Raw genomic sequence first — 19,915 nt, forward strand, 5'->3', positions numbered from 1 at the left:
AAAACCCACCAGACATTAGACGTTGTATCAACATTTAATTAAATGTTCTTTTGTTGAATAATGTTAATTTAACATTGTTACAACGTGATTTATTTAGAAAGAATAGGCTTTTGTAGACTTAAACATATTATCTTACCTGATGTCGTACTGGTTGCTATCGTGCATGAACATGGTCGACGGGCTATTAGGCTGGGCATTGACAGACTGCAAGCCTCCTTGTTGACGATGAGGTTGAATCGAAAAATCTTGTTGACCCTGCAGTTCTTGACACGAAGTATCGGTTGAGTTATACCTATTTATGTTCGCTGGACGATTAAACGACGAGTATTGTGAAGGAACGAGTCCAGTCGAATGTGTCACGGGCACCGAAAAACTTCGGCCAAAATTTCTCAGTTGCTGAAGAGATTGGCCGCTTGCATTAGCTTCAGTTTCTGAACTCACTCCGAAACTAATGATCTTCCCTCCACTTGTAGGATTGACTGGTGGCTGGCATCTGTTATACGCTTTATTTAAAACAAAGTCAGGATATTTTTCGCTAGCGTCACCAAACTGCTCATTAGTTCTATTTTTCTCGTGAAAATAGTCTTCAGATCGGCTGAACTGAGGTGGCGCTGAGTAGCTAGACAACTCTGCATTGGATGAAATAGAACGAACCAAAAGATTGGAATTCAACGAAGGTTCTCTGCTGTTTTGATATGGCGGCGAGAAGTGGTGGTGTGGGGAAACGTTGTGGGAATTTTGGGAAGTTGAGGTTGATTGCGATGGTGAGACCGGCCCCGCGTTCAATGGGGAGTCGTTGGGGCTAACACTTGTTGATCCGCCAGCCCCTTCAATGGGGGACGGTGTAGCTTCTTGGCTCGATGAAACTGTGACTGTATTATTCGCGAACAACTGATTAAACGGTGAACTGTTCAGATCAGAGGGAAAATTTCTGGCGTCACTGGTGAAAATCGCGGAATCGTCCGGGGAGGTTTGTGCTGTGCGGAGCTGCAGTTGACTGGAGGTGCAGTCGTATTTCTCCGAGCTGTAGTCTTGCAGCAGGTCCTGAAATATAAAATAAAAACTTAAAAAACATAAAATTTTTATTTAAACCTTGAAATTTCTGGAAAAATTTCCCAGGAAACACGAATATTGTTGTTTATGCTACTTTAAAAGCAATTAATCCTGGTCACAATGTTCTCAGGTCGAACAAAAAGCATTTAAAAATGTATAAGAACCGATTGACATGCTTTCTATTGCAAGATGATGAAGTTACGTTTACAACCCACCAATTCGCTTGATATTCGCAAAAAAAATGGCACCGATACATGAACCAAGACATTAAATTCGAAAAGTCCATGAAGGTGCGCTTATGAAGACTTGTTCATAACTTACACGTGGCGTATGGTTTTGACGAGTATGTGTCTTGACAAATAATAGCCTCATGTGAGAATAATATTCAATCCTTTTTTTCTCTCTTTATTAATTTGGACAGACCGAGGTAGAGAGAGACCGAGGCAGAAAAGTATGATGTAAACGAATTGGCGATTTGAAAATATATTAATCGCAGATTTTGGTATTACGTCGTTTTTTGATTATTTTAGAAATTTTGCAGCAACAGCAGCCAAAATAAGTTCCAGCTTCTCACCAAATAAATTGCACTAAGCAACAGAAACGAATGAGCTTAACTTTCTACTCTTCGCTTTCATTTTATGGAAAAACACTCATTGATTAATCAGCGTGAAACATTCAAATTATACTGCAAGACACAGTTTCTTCAATTAATACTGCAACAGAATTTGAAATATTCGGAAAAATAACAGCTAGGCAACAAATTAGTTCAAATGAGCTAATATATAGTCTTCTGATCAAGCGGAAACAGAATATACCTAATTGAAAAAAAGTTTTAGTATTATTTTATATGATAAAACACTATGGATTGTATGAAACATTTGAAAACTTGAGAAGTAATAAATAGTTTTTTTGAATGAAATATTGACTCTTGATTAATTATCAGCTACATCTACACAAGACATCCGCGCGAGCAACAGTTACGTGAGGCTGCAGCAATTAAGTCTTCTTTATATTCAAAAGGCCAAGTCGAAATGTTAATTGTCATCTCTCTAAAATAACATTCAATGACTCTAAAAGTTGAGTGTTGATTTGCAGCCTGTCTTATGAACCTGATCAAATTCCAACATCTGTAACACTTTGAGGAGGAATGGAAGCCATATGACGAAACATACTTACGAAGAAACCATGTCCGTGCAATATACAAATTAAATCAGCGTTCATAAAATTCTCGGAACAATAATTTCAACAAATGCTATGAAACACAGCAGAATAAATAACCAAAGCCTCTGCAAATTTGAGGCTCAATGTCGAACAGTGGAAACAGACATGCATGTCTGTGTAATTGTGTCATAATGTTCAGCTCTGTACGAGTTCAATTGAAGAGAAACATGAGGTGTTAGCTTCAAAACTACGTCTGGTAGGTACGAAGATGGGCTATTGCAACCGGGTATTTACTATAATAGTCTGGTACCAAAGATAGGGAGAACAAATTTCATATGTCTATTTATATGTAGTTGCTAGCACTTTTCTGTGTCGCGTGTGCTACAGTCGGACACCATGCATAGATAGCTCGGCTAGTATTCCTATTTAGTCCAGCTATTCGGAATGCAGTGGAGTAATAAGAAACCCAGCGGTCATTGTACATAATGTTTGACTAAAAATACAGTATTTTCTTACAAAGTTCGTTTAATCGTGTGAGGCCATAGGAAAGCGTTCAAATTTTAGGACTTTATCCACACTTTGTTCGAATTAGGTAGCGATTTCCATAACTGAAAATATTGCTATGCTATGGTAAAAGAATCGATTCATGTTTGTGCAATAAAAAATATAGAAACTGCAAATTTATAGTCCCATTGACTTAATACATTCAATTCATACTAATAAAGACCTTTTTCTTTTTAATTCAATCGTCTTAATTATTGAGTAACAATAATTGATGTCACACATTTAAGTAACATTTGCTTTCAGTACTGAATTTGAGACAAACAAATCTCAGAAACTAATTTACGTTCGTTGTTACTTAAGTGCTCCGACGTGGGTTTTACGTAAAGAAAACATATCTATTTGAGGCTAGGCAAATTGTGGAAATCAAGTTCCTAAGCATAAAACGTTGGCGCTGTACCTTTCTAATTATAAATTCGAACTAGAAGAATTAATTTCAAAGCCGTAATATGCAAAGAATCATACCAGTGGTTTTTCCCCGACTATATGTGAAATTATCCCGAACTATTTCCGCTTACGATTATGCATCGCTCATGGACCTGGGTGGAATTTTTATTCCAATTCCTGAAATATGTTATGCTTTATTTTTCCCAATATGAATCCAGCAGCGTCACTTGCTTGCCCAAAAAATGTCAGGCGAGTAATAAAATTATGTTACACTTTAAATATTAAAACCTTACAACTTAACAAGTCATGCGTATAAGTGATTAATTTAAGAAAAAATATTGCTATTTACTGAATTTTCTTTTTATTCATCTGTAAAATTTATATTATGGCACTAAGAAGAAAGTTTTAGACACCAAAGAATAATGATTTTGAAAATATCACGCAAACATTTCACCTACCATATTAAACTTCGACTCAACCTAAGCCTTCTGAGTTCGAGAATTTCGGACACCCATATAAGATAAATTTGATTTAAGTCAAAATATTGATTTATCGTTTCAGTTTAAGAAACACTGATATTTTTCCTAAAGAAAAAAGACATATCAAATATGACTAAACGACCAAGCTGCACTACATTGCAGTGCGTACTGTAAGCATGATGTTAGTTAGGTAGTGGAAGTCATAACATTCAGAGAGTTCAAGTAGCATGGTGAAGACGAGAAAATTTCCTACTTAGCAGTAACGCATACTTACATAACTGTAGGAAACCGCTGCCATGCGGCCTAGGATTCCAGTTGAAACCATCTCAAGCCGATGCTTGTACCGAGTTTAAAGATTCCACAAGCGCGATAAGCAACAATCGCAAGTAGTAACTGAAGCTATGAGCAAATCCAATGACAAATATTTGGAATCTGAACACATTAAAAATTGACTTATGCCGCAACTTTTACCGTGAATTTTAAAATATATTAATTGTTTAAATCTGAAATTGTACTGAAAGTTTTTTGCTTATATCTTCGCGATATCAACACGGAATTGGATGCGCACTTTCAGCAATAACGATCCGGATAGAACGCGAACTGATAACCTGGCTATCGACCTTCTGAGGCGGCTGTGAAAGAACAAGTGCTGCGGCGCATAGAAAACTTAGGCACCAGCGTATGTTGACTCGTACGGTCTGTAGGCGAGACCAGAGGTAGGGCAAAATGACCACCAACCCAAAATCAGGACAGAAAACACAGTGGGCGGTGCCACCCTTCAGGAATGGTGAACCTCTTAGTTCTACATATTATTTACCATGAAAACCTTCGGTGGCATAAACAAATTTTATCATAAATTTCTTGATTTTGACATTTTTCCATCATTAGAGTTTATTTTAATCAGAGCTTAGCGCTTCCTCTTAGTTCTACACATTATTTACAATTAAAACTTTCGGTGGCATAAACGAATTTTATCATAAATTTCTTGAATTTGACATTTTTCCATCTTTAGATTTTATTTTAAGCCGAGCTTATAGCGCTTTTGGTCAAACACGTTCTATATGTCAGTTGATGAGCCGACAGTTCTGCCATAGAAACTAAGAAATCATTTCTGGAATTATGCTGAGATTTTACCTTAAAATTTTAAATTAATGAGATATCGAAAGCCTACTCACTGAATTGATCTTTAGTTTCAAGTTTTATTACTCATGATTGAGAGGTATTTATCGAAGGGTAGGAGGGAGCTAGCACTATCGCATTTCTGGTATGAGATGAATTTGGGATGAAATTGGAGTTTCGTAACCTCCTGCCTTGCTTATAATATTGTTTATCTCTTGTTTAGTATAATATCATAAAGTAATAACAATCATAATTATTAACTGGAGAATTTACTTCAGCATACATTAAATCATAATCAGTATGACTAAGTATATCTAATAACAAAATTGTTATTAGATATACTTGAGTTGGTTTCGTATGTGTTAGGCATGAAGTGTTTCCGAATTGTTTATTTTTTTGTAGCATTAATCACTTCGGAAATTTCTGTCAACGCGGATTTGAATGAAATTTCATAGAGAAGACGGCATGGAATCAAATTTTGAGCATATGGATTATAAGTTTTTTTTCAACATAACTGACATGAATTCATACCTCAAAATATTCTGTGTCATTGATTAAAATTACTTATACAAATATAATTTTTTTTCGTGAACATAACACTTTTGTTATGTCGCAAAACACAGGCTGTTAAATATAAGTTACTTATGGTCTCTGTCGTAGTATAGGCCCTTCAAGAAAAAAATATACCGTCTCATGCTCAAAAATTGAGGAAACATTATCGCCAGTTTCAGGTTACAGCGACCTCTTGTCTATTGTTTAACAGCTGCTCGAGATGTGTCTTTACCAACTGTCTAAGCATGTCTTATTCGTAGCTCATATTCGTGACCTCATATGAACGATTAATGATCGCCGCTGTTCTTCTGATGTCTGCCGAATAACTTTTTTACCTATTTATTAAGTTATAACCTGTAGTAAAAAGTTTGGCTTTATCTGAGGCTGAGAAATGCAGTATCTTGGTAATCTCAATTTAATATTCGCTACCATCAGCAATCCCATTTCAAGCAGAATTATTGGTGCATTTATATATCAAATAAATTTCAGTTCTTAATTTCATCAAAGAATGTCTCGTTCATATTAATTAGTGTCACTTAACCTGGCGAATGAAAGTTACGCAGATAAACTTTGTTAAAACTTCACCTGCGATTTTCAATCATTTTAAGTTTTATATGATAATTCAATTTAATTTAGATGATAAAAATTGTTTTGGGAAATCATAAGTGGGTTTTCACATTACAATGTATGACAAATTTTTAAATCTCAATGAAAAAGATCGGACAAAATTTAGGACTTGAATAAATTATTCGGAAAAATACTTGCTTGTGCGATTTGAAAGTCCGGCAACTTGCACGCAATTTAAATCCAGACTCGGCTCGATGGATTAAAATAATTTATTCAGACAGAATTTAGGACTTGAATAAATCATTCGGAAAAATACTTGCTTGTGCGATTTGAAAGTCCGGCAACTTACACGCAATTTTAATCCAGACTCGGCTCGATGGAAACATTAGATTACCGATCGTATATTTTGCGTGAGTTTAGTTCAAAGACATCGAATTTATCGATGTTCTACGTCCGCAATATAAATTTTCTCAAATGAAATGATTGCTTCTAATGACAATCATTAACTGTACAACTTAAATTCGCAAATAAAAAATATACTAGTGACATGTTTTAATTTTAATGAAGTCAAGATATAAAAATATTTTCTAAAATTTTATAACTTCATTTCATCTTTGATTGCATGATGTCTTACTCAAGTTTATCAATTTTTTTCGATCAAATACTTTCCACCAATATAACTGTTTATTGTAACTACAACACCAAAGCAATTATTGACTGAATGGATAGTTAAGTACTCACTCTCCACATGCAAGTGAGCAGCAACCACATAATAAAGTATGATGGTAATATGCAGTTGCCGGGTTTGATTTCTTTCATCAATTGAAAGATTGGTCTATGAAGCTCAACATGTCCGTAATGACCGTAAGCATTACTTCCCACGTGGCCAACAATCGAACTATTTTTCGATTGATTCAGCTGATATGTACAGTCGATTCGTACAGGCTGTTGTCATTTAATAAAATCAATATCTCTCATCAATTAGATGTAAAAACAACCTCTATCATTATTATCACCATTTATTTGCTCAACGTCCCAATTATTATTAACAAATTTAACTGCCGTTTCGAAACTGTAGTGCGAGGACACTCGTAACGCTAGCAGGTTATCAGCATTCGCCACGCTTGTACAAGACTGACCCAGGGAGCAGGGTGACTCTAACAACAGGAGCTGAATTAGATACCCTTATGAACTGTCGACAGATCCTTTAGATAAGAGACGTTCAGAGGCCTCACGCCCCATGCCCTGGACTGCGCACTGCATGCCAGTGTCGCATTACAGCGTCAACCCTTGTACCGAGGTGAATGAGAATGCGTCATTTTCGACGGACCGCCAGCGTGTTTATGACTGAGTGCATGACAGATAGAATTGCAGTAGTTTGTCCTGGAAATTTAGGGATTGCGATTCATTTTTTTTTTTAATTGGGGCTTTATTTGTATTTATTTTCTAGCGCATCGTTGTACTCTTTTTTGTAATTTTTGGATAAAAAAGTCTTTTTATCAAATTTTTTTGATAAAAAATCCCTCGTAGGCTGGATAAAAATTTTGGGCAAAGAAGTCTTTTTCATTAATTTTTTATAAAAAATCATTTTTGGGTTTGATAAAAAATTCTATGTTTAAATAAAGATACCATAAAAGACACTTCCCTGACCCGTAGTGATCCGTACTTGAGAATTACAGAATTATTTGGTTCAGAAGATCTAGTCTTCGATACTGAATGTCCAAGTTCAAATAAATATATTATATAAAATAGACTCGAAAGAAAACAACCACTGATGAAATCGGAACACATATTACGATGAAATTGATGACAACAAACGGAATTCATCTGTAGTATTGTTTGCCCTATTGCTTCATCTAGATAAATATGAAATAAGTATCTCAATAACTTAAATCAAATAATAAATCACAAATAAATCTTCGCGAATTCTCGTACTTTTTTGCAATTATTTTGTTATAAAAGTGTCCCCTATATATTGGTACGTAGAGTACGTGCATGTACATTTCGTAGAGTATACATTTATACATTATAGTATACATTACATTGAGTATAGATGTACATTTCAAAAGTACGTGCCACGTTAAAAAAATTATTCTTATTGTCTCATGGAATAATGCTCATCAAGTATTTAATCATTCCGTGTTACAAGGAACCTTTTTTGCCGTGAGAGAAAAAAGGAACTTCTACTTTTTAAGGCGGAGCACGGATTAGGATTGTCATTTGTCTTTGAGTAACTGTCCATTGAATGCTGCATAATACTAGTACTTGAGTCTTATCTTAAGAAAATAGAGGCCTTATCAGTACAAATAGGCTGCGTTTTCGTTATCGTTCTGTCAGAGGGAAATGTTTTCGCTGTTTTTCACTCGTCGCTCACGGTCGTCTCAGGCCAATTCGTTATTTAAGTATCAATGAGAGTGTCGAGTAAGATATGTATATCATGTCTCAAACATGACGAGTTGAGGTCATTGAAAGACCCTCGTTCAAACAAGATTCAATTTTACTGATTAAATGAATAGCTGACTGAATAAAATCAACTTTAACTGCCGGCTGATTTTTAAAAATTAACTGAATAACATCAACTCAAATTATCTGAAGTATAGCTTTCATCATGAATAAATGGATGAATGTGTCGATCACCCGACTACAAGATTAGAAGCTCTACTGCTAAATTCTACTAAATTACTGCTTTACGATCGAAAATAACTTAGATTGAATAAATAAAGAATAAGTCCAATATTGTTGAATATAAGTATGAGTGAAATAACATGATTGCAATACTGTTCAATACAAGTATATAGAGAATCAGTAAAGTTTTCTTAGAATATTTTTTAGCCCAAGCATGAGAGAAAAAGCAGACATTGCCTGCACAATTTAAAAACACTGTTCTTACATATTTTTTATTGCCGTTTCTTAAAATTGAAAAAAAAAAACATTAATTTCAGGGAACTCTCTCTCACAAACCCTGGTTCATATTCCATGAAAAAAAAATTATTTTCGCTTCTATTTTCGATGCTCGCCTCGAAAACGACATTTGAGTGTTAATTTTGGAGCATTCAAATGTCATGAAAACATAATTGTAACTGATGCTGCCCGGTCGGTTTCAGGGCACCATCTCATATCTGCACCTCGCCGGTCCTTATTGTTGAAGAAAACGAGTTTGTTCTCGTGGAGTATTTCACTGAATGTCTACGATTTCTCACTATTGATGAAGATTCATTTCAGGGGTCAAACTATCAATCAATAATCCAGAGTTCGTAATTTTGCCAGTAACTCACTGATAAATTTTCCGGATGAATACAACAATTACAGACTAGAAATTGGCTGCTACGTGCACTTAATTAGGCCGCTACGTCTAATTATAAGCCGCTACGAGTATATAAGCGAGTCCAATGGACAATTCAACTGGAGTATTTCGGCAATTAAAATGCATACGGTTTGGAGATGAGAGCAGGATATATATTAGTGATACGGTTTCAAGATTCTATTAGCTTTTCAAAGCAATATGTGTGATAGATATTGTGTGTGTAGATAAATCTTTTCATGAATAATGATTAGGGGATTTTGTCCAAATTTTTACATGCGATCATACAGAATAAAATACTGGCAATTGATAATTTTAGTTTTAAATCACCTTTGACGTGATCTCGTTGAGACATTCACCGTACATATATTCATTGATTTGTGATCCACCACGGAGTTTATTGTTGTCTTTTCATCATTATTATTTCAGTTTATATTTTCATTAATCATGCGCATGCAATTTCAATTCTGCTTATGAAGTTATCATTAAATGTACTCTACACACAATACATTTGTATTGTATTCAATTCCATATTCCGCCTCTGTTGGTTAGGTATTACTAGCTATAAATTGTTGTTTACTTGTGAATTTCAGAAAAGGCTCCGAAATTAGGGCATCGCCTAAGAGAACGCCAATCCATGTATATTTTTGTATTTTCGTTTATGAAGTTCGATTATTTTTACACTTTTTTCATCCGTTTCATTCAAAAATTTCTTTCCGGTCATTGGCTAAATGGCGGAAGGTAACTAGAAGTTTAATTTAAATATTCATTGAATGGACCCAACCATGATTATTATTGTTCGATTGTTAAGAGAATAATAATATTGTGCCTATGAGAAGCTTTGAGGGATTTTAAAAAAGTATCCCAAAAGTCTACTGTATTAATGAGTCTGACTTCAGTTAAGTTTTATTGTACACTACGTTGCCAGTACAGTATTGCTGCGGGTATACCTAAATAGCTATGGTAACTATTCGTGAACAATTTATTTAACTTTAGTACTAGATATAAATTTGCAATAATATGCAGAATTTTTTTCGATTTTTATTTTATTTTAGAAAGAGAATGAGAATGTCGCTACTCTGTCTACTGAATAAAATTCGAAAATTTGCCTCTGATGTTAATTAGAAAGAAACAATTGTAAGGGGCAATAATGTTCGTGATGACTTGAATTAGAAGTTGGTAACTGCTTTAATTTAAGACAGACATGTTTCTGTCAAACCAAGCTACCTTTATGAGATTATATTATCCACAAATATTCTTTCATATCCCGGTCTTCTCCATTCATTTAAATTTTCTTTAATCAAATTTTATGGCAAAAATTGTTTCTCATATTGCTTTCAGTATTTAGCACGAAACTAATAAAGTATAGAAAAATTTTAAATTTATTACCTTTGTTGGAGGGATGAATTCGTGACGCCGAGTTCTCCCCATGAATAGATATTATCGCAATTTCAACTGTTAGATTAATTCAATATAAGAAACTTTCAAGCGAAATCCCTTACCTAAACAATTATGATTTCAAAGGAGGATTAAATAAATTAAAAACGTCTAAACAACAAAAATTAGACCAAGACAGCCAAGGATTATATCCTGCAGATGGTATCCTGTTGATATAAATGTATAATAAAATAATAAATAAAATTACTATTGGTCAATTTCTTACCTGGTTTTGGTGCAATGCTGAGCTTTTTCCTGGCGAATGTTCAGCATTGAGCACTGAACTGTCAGCTGTGCAGTCTGGAGTTATTTCTGATTCGCTTGACTGGTAATTCACGGAAACTGCCAAGCCACTTCTCTGTTGAAGTTCCTTTAGTTCCCGTGCGATGCTTTCAGACTCGGGAGACGCAGGCTTCGTAAGTTGATTCAATGTGAAATTTTGACGATCATCCGCGGATTCAAAAGTGAAAACTGAACCAGTTTCCGATGTAGCACCTGAAATATCTGCAGCTGAAGGTGCGGTAGAAATAGAAGGTGATATTGGAGAGTAGGAGGAAGAAATGTTGAAAGGTGAAGTCACTACAGGAGAAATTGCACTTCTAATCAGTGGATTTAAACGCAAGTTTATTGGTTTCAAAGGCTGAGGTACTCTAGTGATTTTTGTATAAGAAATGCTGGGTCTTTGGTCTACAGAGACATCGTTGCTACACGGAACACTGGTAGAAATATTCCCTCGGCCGTTAAATGATTTCGAAGTCACAGAATTCAATGAGAGAGGCAAAGAAACATCATGAGCAAATTTTTTATTGCAACTTTCACTTCCCGCACGATTTTCACTCGGGACACTTTCGGATAAATCATCACTTTTGCCATTCAAAATCACGTTCACGGCTTTCTGCAAGGGATCATCATCGCTTCGACTGCGTATGACACCTCGTCCGTTGTTGGAAGATCCACCACTGCTTTTATCTAACAAACTTTTCCGTGTGGCATGAGAAAATATAACCGAGCTCTCTTGACCGAGCGAATAAGCATGATTACCTTGGAAAAGAGACGGTGAAATAGACTCAGATTTAGGAGTGAGTTCGGGGGTCAGCGTGGTACTGTCGGCTGCTCCGTCCAACTGCGATCTCTCAGGGAGTGCCAAAGATAGGGCGACTGCCATTTGTTGGCCGCCAGTAAACGTGGGGATGAAGTGGTTCAAGAGGGTCGAGGTTGGTATAGCTACACAGCTGCCATGAGCAGAATCATCACTAGGTTTCATCTGCACTTGCATATTCAGACTATTACTGCGGCGAGAGGGCGATGTTCTGTTCTGCATGGTGGTGTGGGAGGCAGGCAGACTCGTGGGGTTGACTGTTTTTCCTTATCTTCAGGAGACACAAGCTGGAATTCCCTCACTAACTATTTCTGATACGAGATAACAATGCAGGCAGGATATTTACCCCCCACTTACTTATGAAAAGGTCTTCTGATTTTTGCAAAGTTTTGGCTCATTAACTACCTCTTGGTAGTTTATTTTGATTGTCTGAGCTTCACACAAAATTGCATAATAACACTGCTTCAACGCTATAGTTTCAAATTCAAAATATGAGTAAGATGTCTAAATATTTCTTCACTGGCTCCAGCTTGGATCCAAAAATGAGTGAATGCTGCAAAAAAAGGTAATGAATGCACATATTAGATTAGTTGTAAAAGAATCAGGTAATTGAATACAAAATAATCTAACTACGCACAAACATCAACATATAATAACACCAACCACTTAATAGCGTAATACGCACCACGGGAGTAACAGCATGCGGTGGCCAGCTTTATTTGTATAATTTTTCGTACATTGTGTAAAACCAAAAATTTTTTTAAACGTGTAGTAAATTTAAATTAGTTAGTAATGATATCGAATTCGACTTTACAATTTTAACTCACCAAAATCGAAGGCATTTGCGTCTTCCACTGTTATGCTCGATAAGTTTACTATTCAATAATAATACCAATTCTAATCCCTCAAATTAAAAATCAATATGGGTAAACTTCATTTCTGAATTATTTTTAATGTATACTTTATGACGATGATGAAGAAAAATAATTCTTCTTTATGGATTCACAATTCATGAATGCCTTGCAAATTCTTTCATAAGCAGCAGAATCAGTAGGCTCTAGGATGCTCTCGCAATCTGGTTATCCCGTGAGTATAGATGGTGTATTCCCATCCTGCGCTGCGCACATTGATATCTCCGGTGACTTTATTCGTATTACCTTTATTTTCTTNGCGCACATTGATATCTCCGGTGACTTTATTCTTATTACCTTTATTTTCTTACGTCCATTTTCATGCCCGTTAAAGGAATTAAATTGAGATCTTGTTATAATATAGACAATTTTTTTACAATATCGGTGTGAAATTATTGATTAGTACAAAATTCTACGTGATTAAAGACAATCCTATGCGCTAAACGTAAATAATTAAGAATAGCCCCCATAATCTGCGTAAAAAATTTCAGGCTGTTTTCCGCTGATAGGAATACAGTGTACAAGATAGGGAGTTTAGAAATTGAATGAATACCTAATTTTCGCATTTCATTTAATCATAAGAGTAACAAATGATGTTGAAACGTATAAAATCACAATGAAGTTCCATCAAACTAAGTTTTGAGAATTACGGGATAAACATCGCCCCAAAAGTAATCGAAGCATCTACTTAGTATCTTCTAAGAAACTAAGGATTTAAAATTTAAGAATCTTTATACTTTTGAATTCTTCCCCTTTTTCCAATTTTTGATTCAGTGAATGACTTTTTATGCCCAGCTCCTGATTTTTGAATGAAATCCTGGACGGAAGCCTGCGTGTTTTGACAATTATAAGCAAAACAAGAGATAAGTATGCGTAGTAAGACTTATCGAACAAACGTACACCTCCATTCATGCCATACGCACTTCTTATCACCCTTCAGCCTTGCCTAGATTGTGAAAGTTGAAATATCAGCTATGTCCTGATAATTTGTGCATTAAGTTTCATTTTATCGCACATGTTGATATTGTATAAAATTATATTCGTTGATCTAGTTATATTCTTCAGAAGATTTTAATGGCTGCCATTAAAGGTTTTCAGCTTTTTCGTTTCTTTCAATAAATTTAAAGTAGATAAATTTACCATGCAAAAAAATCAACTCAATACTATCCAGCAATCTCTTTTCCAGTAGTAAAGAATCGCGGTGCAAGCAGATAAGTTCCTCAACAGCTCCTATAGTTGAGGAAACTTTGCTTTTACTTGCAACTTCAGGATGAGTTTTAAATGATAAATAACGCCTACTGCAAAGGGGTTACCAATCGAAAGTAAATAGTGAGCCTTAATAAGTATTCATTTAACTGATAAATAAAAATAAATATCAATGCTAAAGAATAGACTATTTCCCGAATTAACAACATATAAACATTTGAATACAAATATTACCATTTTTAATATGAATTTCCGTAAAATGAGCGCATATCGGACCGTTTCTAGCTAGAGAGAAGTACTTTTACCGAAATTATTGATTATTTAGCAGCATGCAGCACGATTGTCAGACATCCTTCGAAATTTGATTAACTTATTTCTGTTTCTTTTTTGAAACACAGTGAATGTGCCAAACTTCATACTAAAAACGTTTTAAATCATATGGTAATTCAAAACTTTTCAACATTTGTTAATTACATCAATAACTTTTTATTTACCTTTCATGAACCATAAAAATGTTTCAGGACGAATCGGGATTTATTCGCAGGCTCATATCGGGATACTCGGCATGACTTTCGTGTGGTGTCATACTAAGTGCGACGTACTTCTCTTCGCTATAATATGAAGAAATATAAATATATAATAATTTCTTACACCTATTTTGTCAACAGTAGTTTCACTTGCCATGCGTTGGCGCGTTTTTAATGAATAATTTAAATAGATTTTCCTTGTATCATTCATGATTTGAAATGTTCAAATCATGAATATAGTTCAATATATTTTTTGGGCCAATGTTCCCATTCGATTAAATACTCAACTTCACTCAACTTCAATACTCAACAAATTAATAGTCAGACCTTTAGTTATCGAACAAAAATTTTAATTTTTCATCATGCTCCAATTACCCAGACGAAAATCCAGCATATTTTTATTTTTAAGTTGATTCAATTTCGAATTAATTAACATTGCAATAGTTGATTATTGCAATTATTTATATTTATTATTAACTTTTCTGGTAAATTCTGGTCTCTACCTCCATTTGGGTCTAAATATCTTTCTCTATAGCGATCTGCCAAGCGCCTGTCAAGCCTAGAGCATTACCACAGTTTGTGATTACTATTGTCACGGACATGCTAATACCATGAGCATTACCATGGACATGCTATTACCTAGAATATTGCCATAGTTTTTCTTCACTACCATGAACATCTCGTAGGGTTCTCAATTCCCGTGAAAATTTACATGAATTTTCGATTAACATTATAACTATGATTATCACCACGGTCTTATCTTTCATATGTTTACTGAGAACATTTTTGCGTTTCTTTCGTAACTTTTTTTAGTACTTTGCCACTCTTATACAATTAAAATTGCCTTACCGCAATTACCATAAAAATTACGGTAATGATGATTACTATGGTGAATACTATAAACGTCGATTAACGATTTTGTCCTCAATAACACAGTTCGAAATCCAAAATAACCAATACATAATAATAAAATAAGTTAACACAAAGTTCTTGAGTACGAATAACGTCAGATGAGAGTAAAGATTGAAGTGTTCTCATAATGGCGTCGGAAGTGGCAACTTAAATCTTAAGATATTAGGACGTTAATAAATATCAACTGCGCACTGTGTTCTCTTGTCATGAAACGTGAGACTGCGTAACTTGCGTTCGTAATTTGCAAACTTCTTAGTCATTGGTTGAACACGATATTGAGAGAAGAGGCTAGAGTCGCAGGAAAGTTTAACTATATTGCTTGATACAAAATCGCTCTGTTTCTTACGGCGAAGACTGATTGATTCAGCTCTCATCTAATTGTAAATGCATGCTAATTCAAGCAAATATTTCATCAGAGGGTTTCTTGTATTTCAATCAATATTAACAACCAGCATAAACCGAAACTATGGATCATTCAAGATTGTGTGAGTCAAAACGAGTAATTTCGTAATATTTTTATTACGCGATAAATCTGGAGAAACGCCACCCCAAAACTTTGATATATGAAAAAGAGTCAAGATAATACTGTTGAAAATAATTTGGAATGTCTAGTCGAGTATCAAAATGTAATATAAAATTAAGTCTATGGCCATTCTAACTTTTTAGGATTAAATTTTAAATTTTTCACCGTTTGCGGTGCGAATATCTTGTCGTTAAATCAATAGATGATTTAGGGTCAAATTTTAACTAGTGTTGAACAAATCGGGTTAGTCCAGTCAGCGACCTATAATATATGAGTCTTGGTGCATGTAGATCGATGGTTTTCTGAGAACGTGTTCGAGGACATCGGCTGTTTCTTTAGAATAACAACTCCACAATAACAATACTTATTGTCACTTTAGAATTACAACCAAACAATAACAATAATAATTGTCACTTTAGAATTACAACTACACAATAACAATAATAACTGTCACTTTAGAATAACAACTACACAATAACAATAATAATTGTCAGTTTAGAACAACTACACAATAACAATATTTATTGTCACTTTAGAATGACAACTACACAATAACAATATTTATTGTCACTTTAGAATAACAACTACACAATAATAACAAAACTCATTAAATAAAGTTAAGTAAATCCCAAGTTTGCACTTGACTGGCATGTCCGCTTTGCACGCTTCTCAGCCGGACGCGTTAACGGCTTTGTTAGATTGAGACGAACGCTGTGAGTGTAGCTATGAGTCGCCTTGCCCACTCATCATCGTCTAGCCCACTCATCATCGTCTTACCCACTCATTGCCGTCTTACCCACTCATCATCGTCTAACAAACTCATCACGGTCTTTCTACACTTCATCGTCTTTCTCAACATCGTTTTTTCACTGTTCATCGTCTTTCTCACTCTTGCGTCTCATCATCGCATACTGTCCACTCAGCAACTTCTTATCGACTCATCATCGAGTAGCCCCACTAATCATTGCCTTGCCCACTGAACATCACGATACCATCATCGTCGTGCCCGTTTAACATCACCACTCCCACTCATCATCCTCTAGTCCACTCTTCAGTTTCCATAGCGGCAACTGAGCTCATACATGCACTTTAGCGTTGGCGTGTTGCTTGTTTTCTGCTAGTTTGTTTTTAATTTTTTGATATTCCACCTTTGCGATTTGAGAACTAACTGTGCATTAATTTAGAGACAGTTACAATGATCACCATTAATTTATGTAGGTCTGAAAGTCGGAGTCGAAGACCAAACCTCAAAAAGATACATGCGACCGTTTCTTAATCTATGCCGACGCAAATGATCATGTTCTTGTTTAGTTGATTGTCTATAAGCCTACTATAGCCTATCTTCATAATTTTCAGTAAAAATTTGTCGAATATATGATAAATTTGCTCTGCGTTTTCTATTCTTTCGAATTCTTGTTAAATTTGAAATTTAAGCAGACTAGTGATACTTGTAAATACAAGTATTCTGAGCGACTTAATTCGCCAAATATTGTCCTGCCTATTCATTTTGGTAAGCTCATGCTTTAAAATTTTCTATCATAACAGAAATCATATGATGAAATAATGTCCCGGCACTCGTTACACATAAGTTTGGCTGGCAGAGATGTTGAGGCATGTCACAATCAAGATATTCAACGATATTGTACGAAATTTTAATGACGGCGTTCATTACACAAAGTAAATTATATTGAAATGTGCAGATGCTTTCCTATTTAGTTTATCATATACATGTGTCATACATGCTTCTGTAACAAACAAATGAACGAAATGAAAAATTATGTGCTTTAATTGAGGGCCAGAAGTCATTTGTGGTGCAATTCAGCTTCTCATTTCCTTAGCATTTAAGGTGTATACAATGAAGTACTTATTATAAATGCATGGTATTAAAATAACGGCTCAATCAATCAACTTTTGCAAGCTGATATCAAACTTAAGTGATTTTAATGTTAGTTTTGAGAAACTTCCTACGGTGCATGGAAAAATCGTACAGAATAATTGGTTTATTTGTATTGAAGATTTTAAATCACGAGTTACTCTTATCCCTACATCGCATTAGGAGATTTATTAGGCAGTAAATATTCGAATTAATTTAAAATTCAACTAGTGCGTAATTTTTGTAGTTGGAAAAGACATTGCTAGGACTATATAGAATCTCGAAAAAAATATTTTTGTTGCATGGCTAAGAAATATTCAAATATTCAAGTATGTAATATATTTCTAGCGTGGTTTCGTAATCTTTAACAGTTATGAATTAAAAAATAAAAATTGAAAATTTATATTTACAATGTTTTAACTTGAAGATTAAAAGGTCTTTTTACTTTATTATGATATAAATACTCGTTTTCAATATCGATTAATCATCATTGGCATCATATGAAAACTTACAATAAATTGCGTGACAAATTTTACTGCTATTGCGTGAGGGAATTTCAAATCACATTTGATTAACATAGAAGACACACGGTGAAATCTTGAAAAATTCCATAGCAAAATGGCGTATATGATTTAAATTTGATTTCACTCACCTGAAGGCTGGTGCAAAAAGTATTATCAAAACTGTATAATGCCTCACAAATTACATTTATTCCTAAAAATGCGTCACTTTTTGGAAGATCCACTGTAAGAAAATTCAATATTTTGAACCACTTTAAGCTAGCTCGGCTATCGCTGTGTCACTTGCGATTGTCGGACGACAAATGAGTTATGCTCGTCTTGGGTACAGTCTTATATAGTCTTGGGTACAGTCTTATATAGTCTTGGGTACAGTCTTATATAGTCTTGGGTACAGTCTTATATACGGTAAGTGTTGAGGCTCCCTAGTGGTTAGATCCTACCCACAACCTGATAGCATCTCCATCCATTCATGTTACCTTTCTGGCTGTTCAAATTGCTTTTCTGTGCATATTTTTTAGAAAGTTAGTTTTATGAGAAACACTATTTTATTACTTTATATTACACTATATTACACTATTATATTAACACTCGACCGAAGAAAATTGGAGGAAACATGAACACGTGCATGCTGGAAACGTAGCTGAGAAATTTTTTTCAATTTAACATTTGAATTGTATATTTTATACATGATGTATACATGAAGCGTAAACATCAAAATCCCGACCGACTTTTAATCGAGTACATCCAATAGCAGAAAATAAAAAATGTAATTTAATTTTTATTTTTAAAAAATATATATTGTAATAAACATTGGAGAACTTAGAGCATGACAGCCGCCCGGGGCAATTAATATGTTTTTATTAATCCTTGTAATAAAGTTGAGGATCCGATTATTAATTATTCAATTGATAATTTCCAACTAAGCCCGTGTTGATTGATCCGTTAAAATGTACAGTTGGTTCTGAAATCTCATTAATTCTGATTTTTTAATTTAAAGCTATATATAATTTTGTTATTATTAAATAAAAGATAAACAAACCAAGCAATAAATCGTTTTGAGATTCTTCACTTTAGTCTCCTCCATTTATCTATATCTCATAACTTCACTTTCAAAAATTAAAAACCTGTTCCAAGTAATGCCTAATTTAGTCCCGGATATACTGTTTTTTTTAATGTGTATAAATGCCGGTACAACTCGAATATTATTTTAAAGTCAGAGTTCTAAGACACCTATGTCGGGACCAAGGACCTAAGTAAAAACTTTAAAATAAATACAAACGATTTGTAATTGATATTTAAAGTTGGGGCGTGAAACTGAAATCAGCTTGAAATCTAATTATTTTACCATCTAACGTTTTCACGAAACGTTTTATACGTACGTTTCATACTTGTTATTTAAAATTTTAAGCGTACGTTTAAAACGTGAATACGTGAAACGTATTCACGTTTCAATTGAAGTGAAAGCCTATTCATTCTCGTTTGTTCTCTGGCCGGGAAAAAGCACCTCGGCACCAGGCGTTCACATTTCGTTCGGCTTCAAACTCTTCCTAACATGACCCTAGCCAATAGAAACAACGCTAACGTTTCCGGGAGCTGTTGAATTTAAATGATTTTTTGTTACAATTTCAAAATATATTGCAATCGTATTGTCCGCATAATAAATTTTCTGGTGAATGATCTTGCGGTTGAAATTCTACGATTGCAAATTCGCGTTCCAGTTTCAACG

At 34.5% G+C, this 19,915-nt stretch overlaps 1 protein-coding gene across 2 annotated transcripts in view; it reads right to left on the reverse strand.

Annotated features, from left to right (window-relative positions):
- LOC108681005 (transcription factor gaf1-like) overlaps positions 1-18,470 on the reverse strand; it is a 36,979-nt gene extending 18,509 nt beyond the window's left edge. For both annotated transcript variants that reach the window (XM_047883528.1, XM_018169939.2), the window contains exons 1-3: positions 18,321-18,470; positions 10,844-12,269; positions 137-1,044 (exon numbers count right to left, since the gene is read on the reverse strand). In XM_047883528.1, coding sequence (XP_047739484.1) covers positions 137-1,044; positions 10,844-11,938 — 2,003 coding nt within the window. In that variant the 5' untranslated portion in view covers positions 11,939-12,269; positions 18,321-18,470. The remainder of the gene's footprint in view (positions 1-136; positions 1,045-10,843; positions 12,270-18,320) is intronic.
- Between the last annotated feature and the right edge of the window lie 1,445 nt (positions 18,471-19,915).

The sequence above is a fragment of the Hyalella azteca genome, unplaced genomic scaffold (genome assembly GCF_000764305.2).
Source record: "Hyalella azteca isolate HAZT.00-mixed unplaced genomic scaffold, Hazt_2.0.2 contig13181, whole genome shotgun sequence".
NCBI lineage: Eukaryota > Metazoa > Arthropoda > Malacostraca > Amphipoda > Hyalellidae > Hyalella > Hyalella azteca.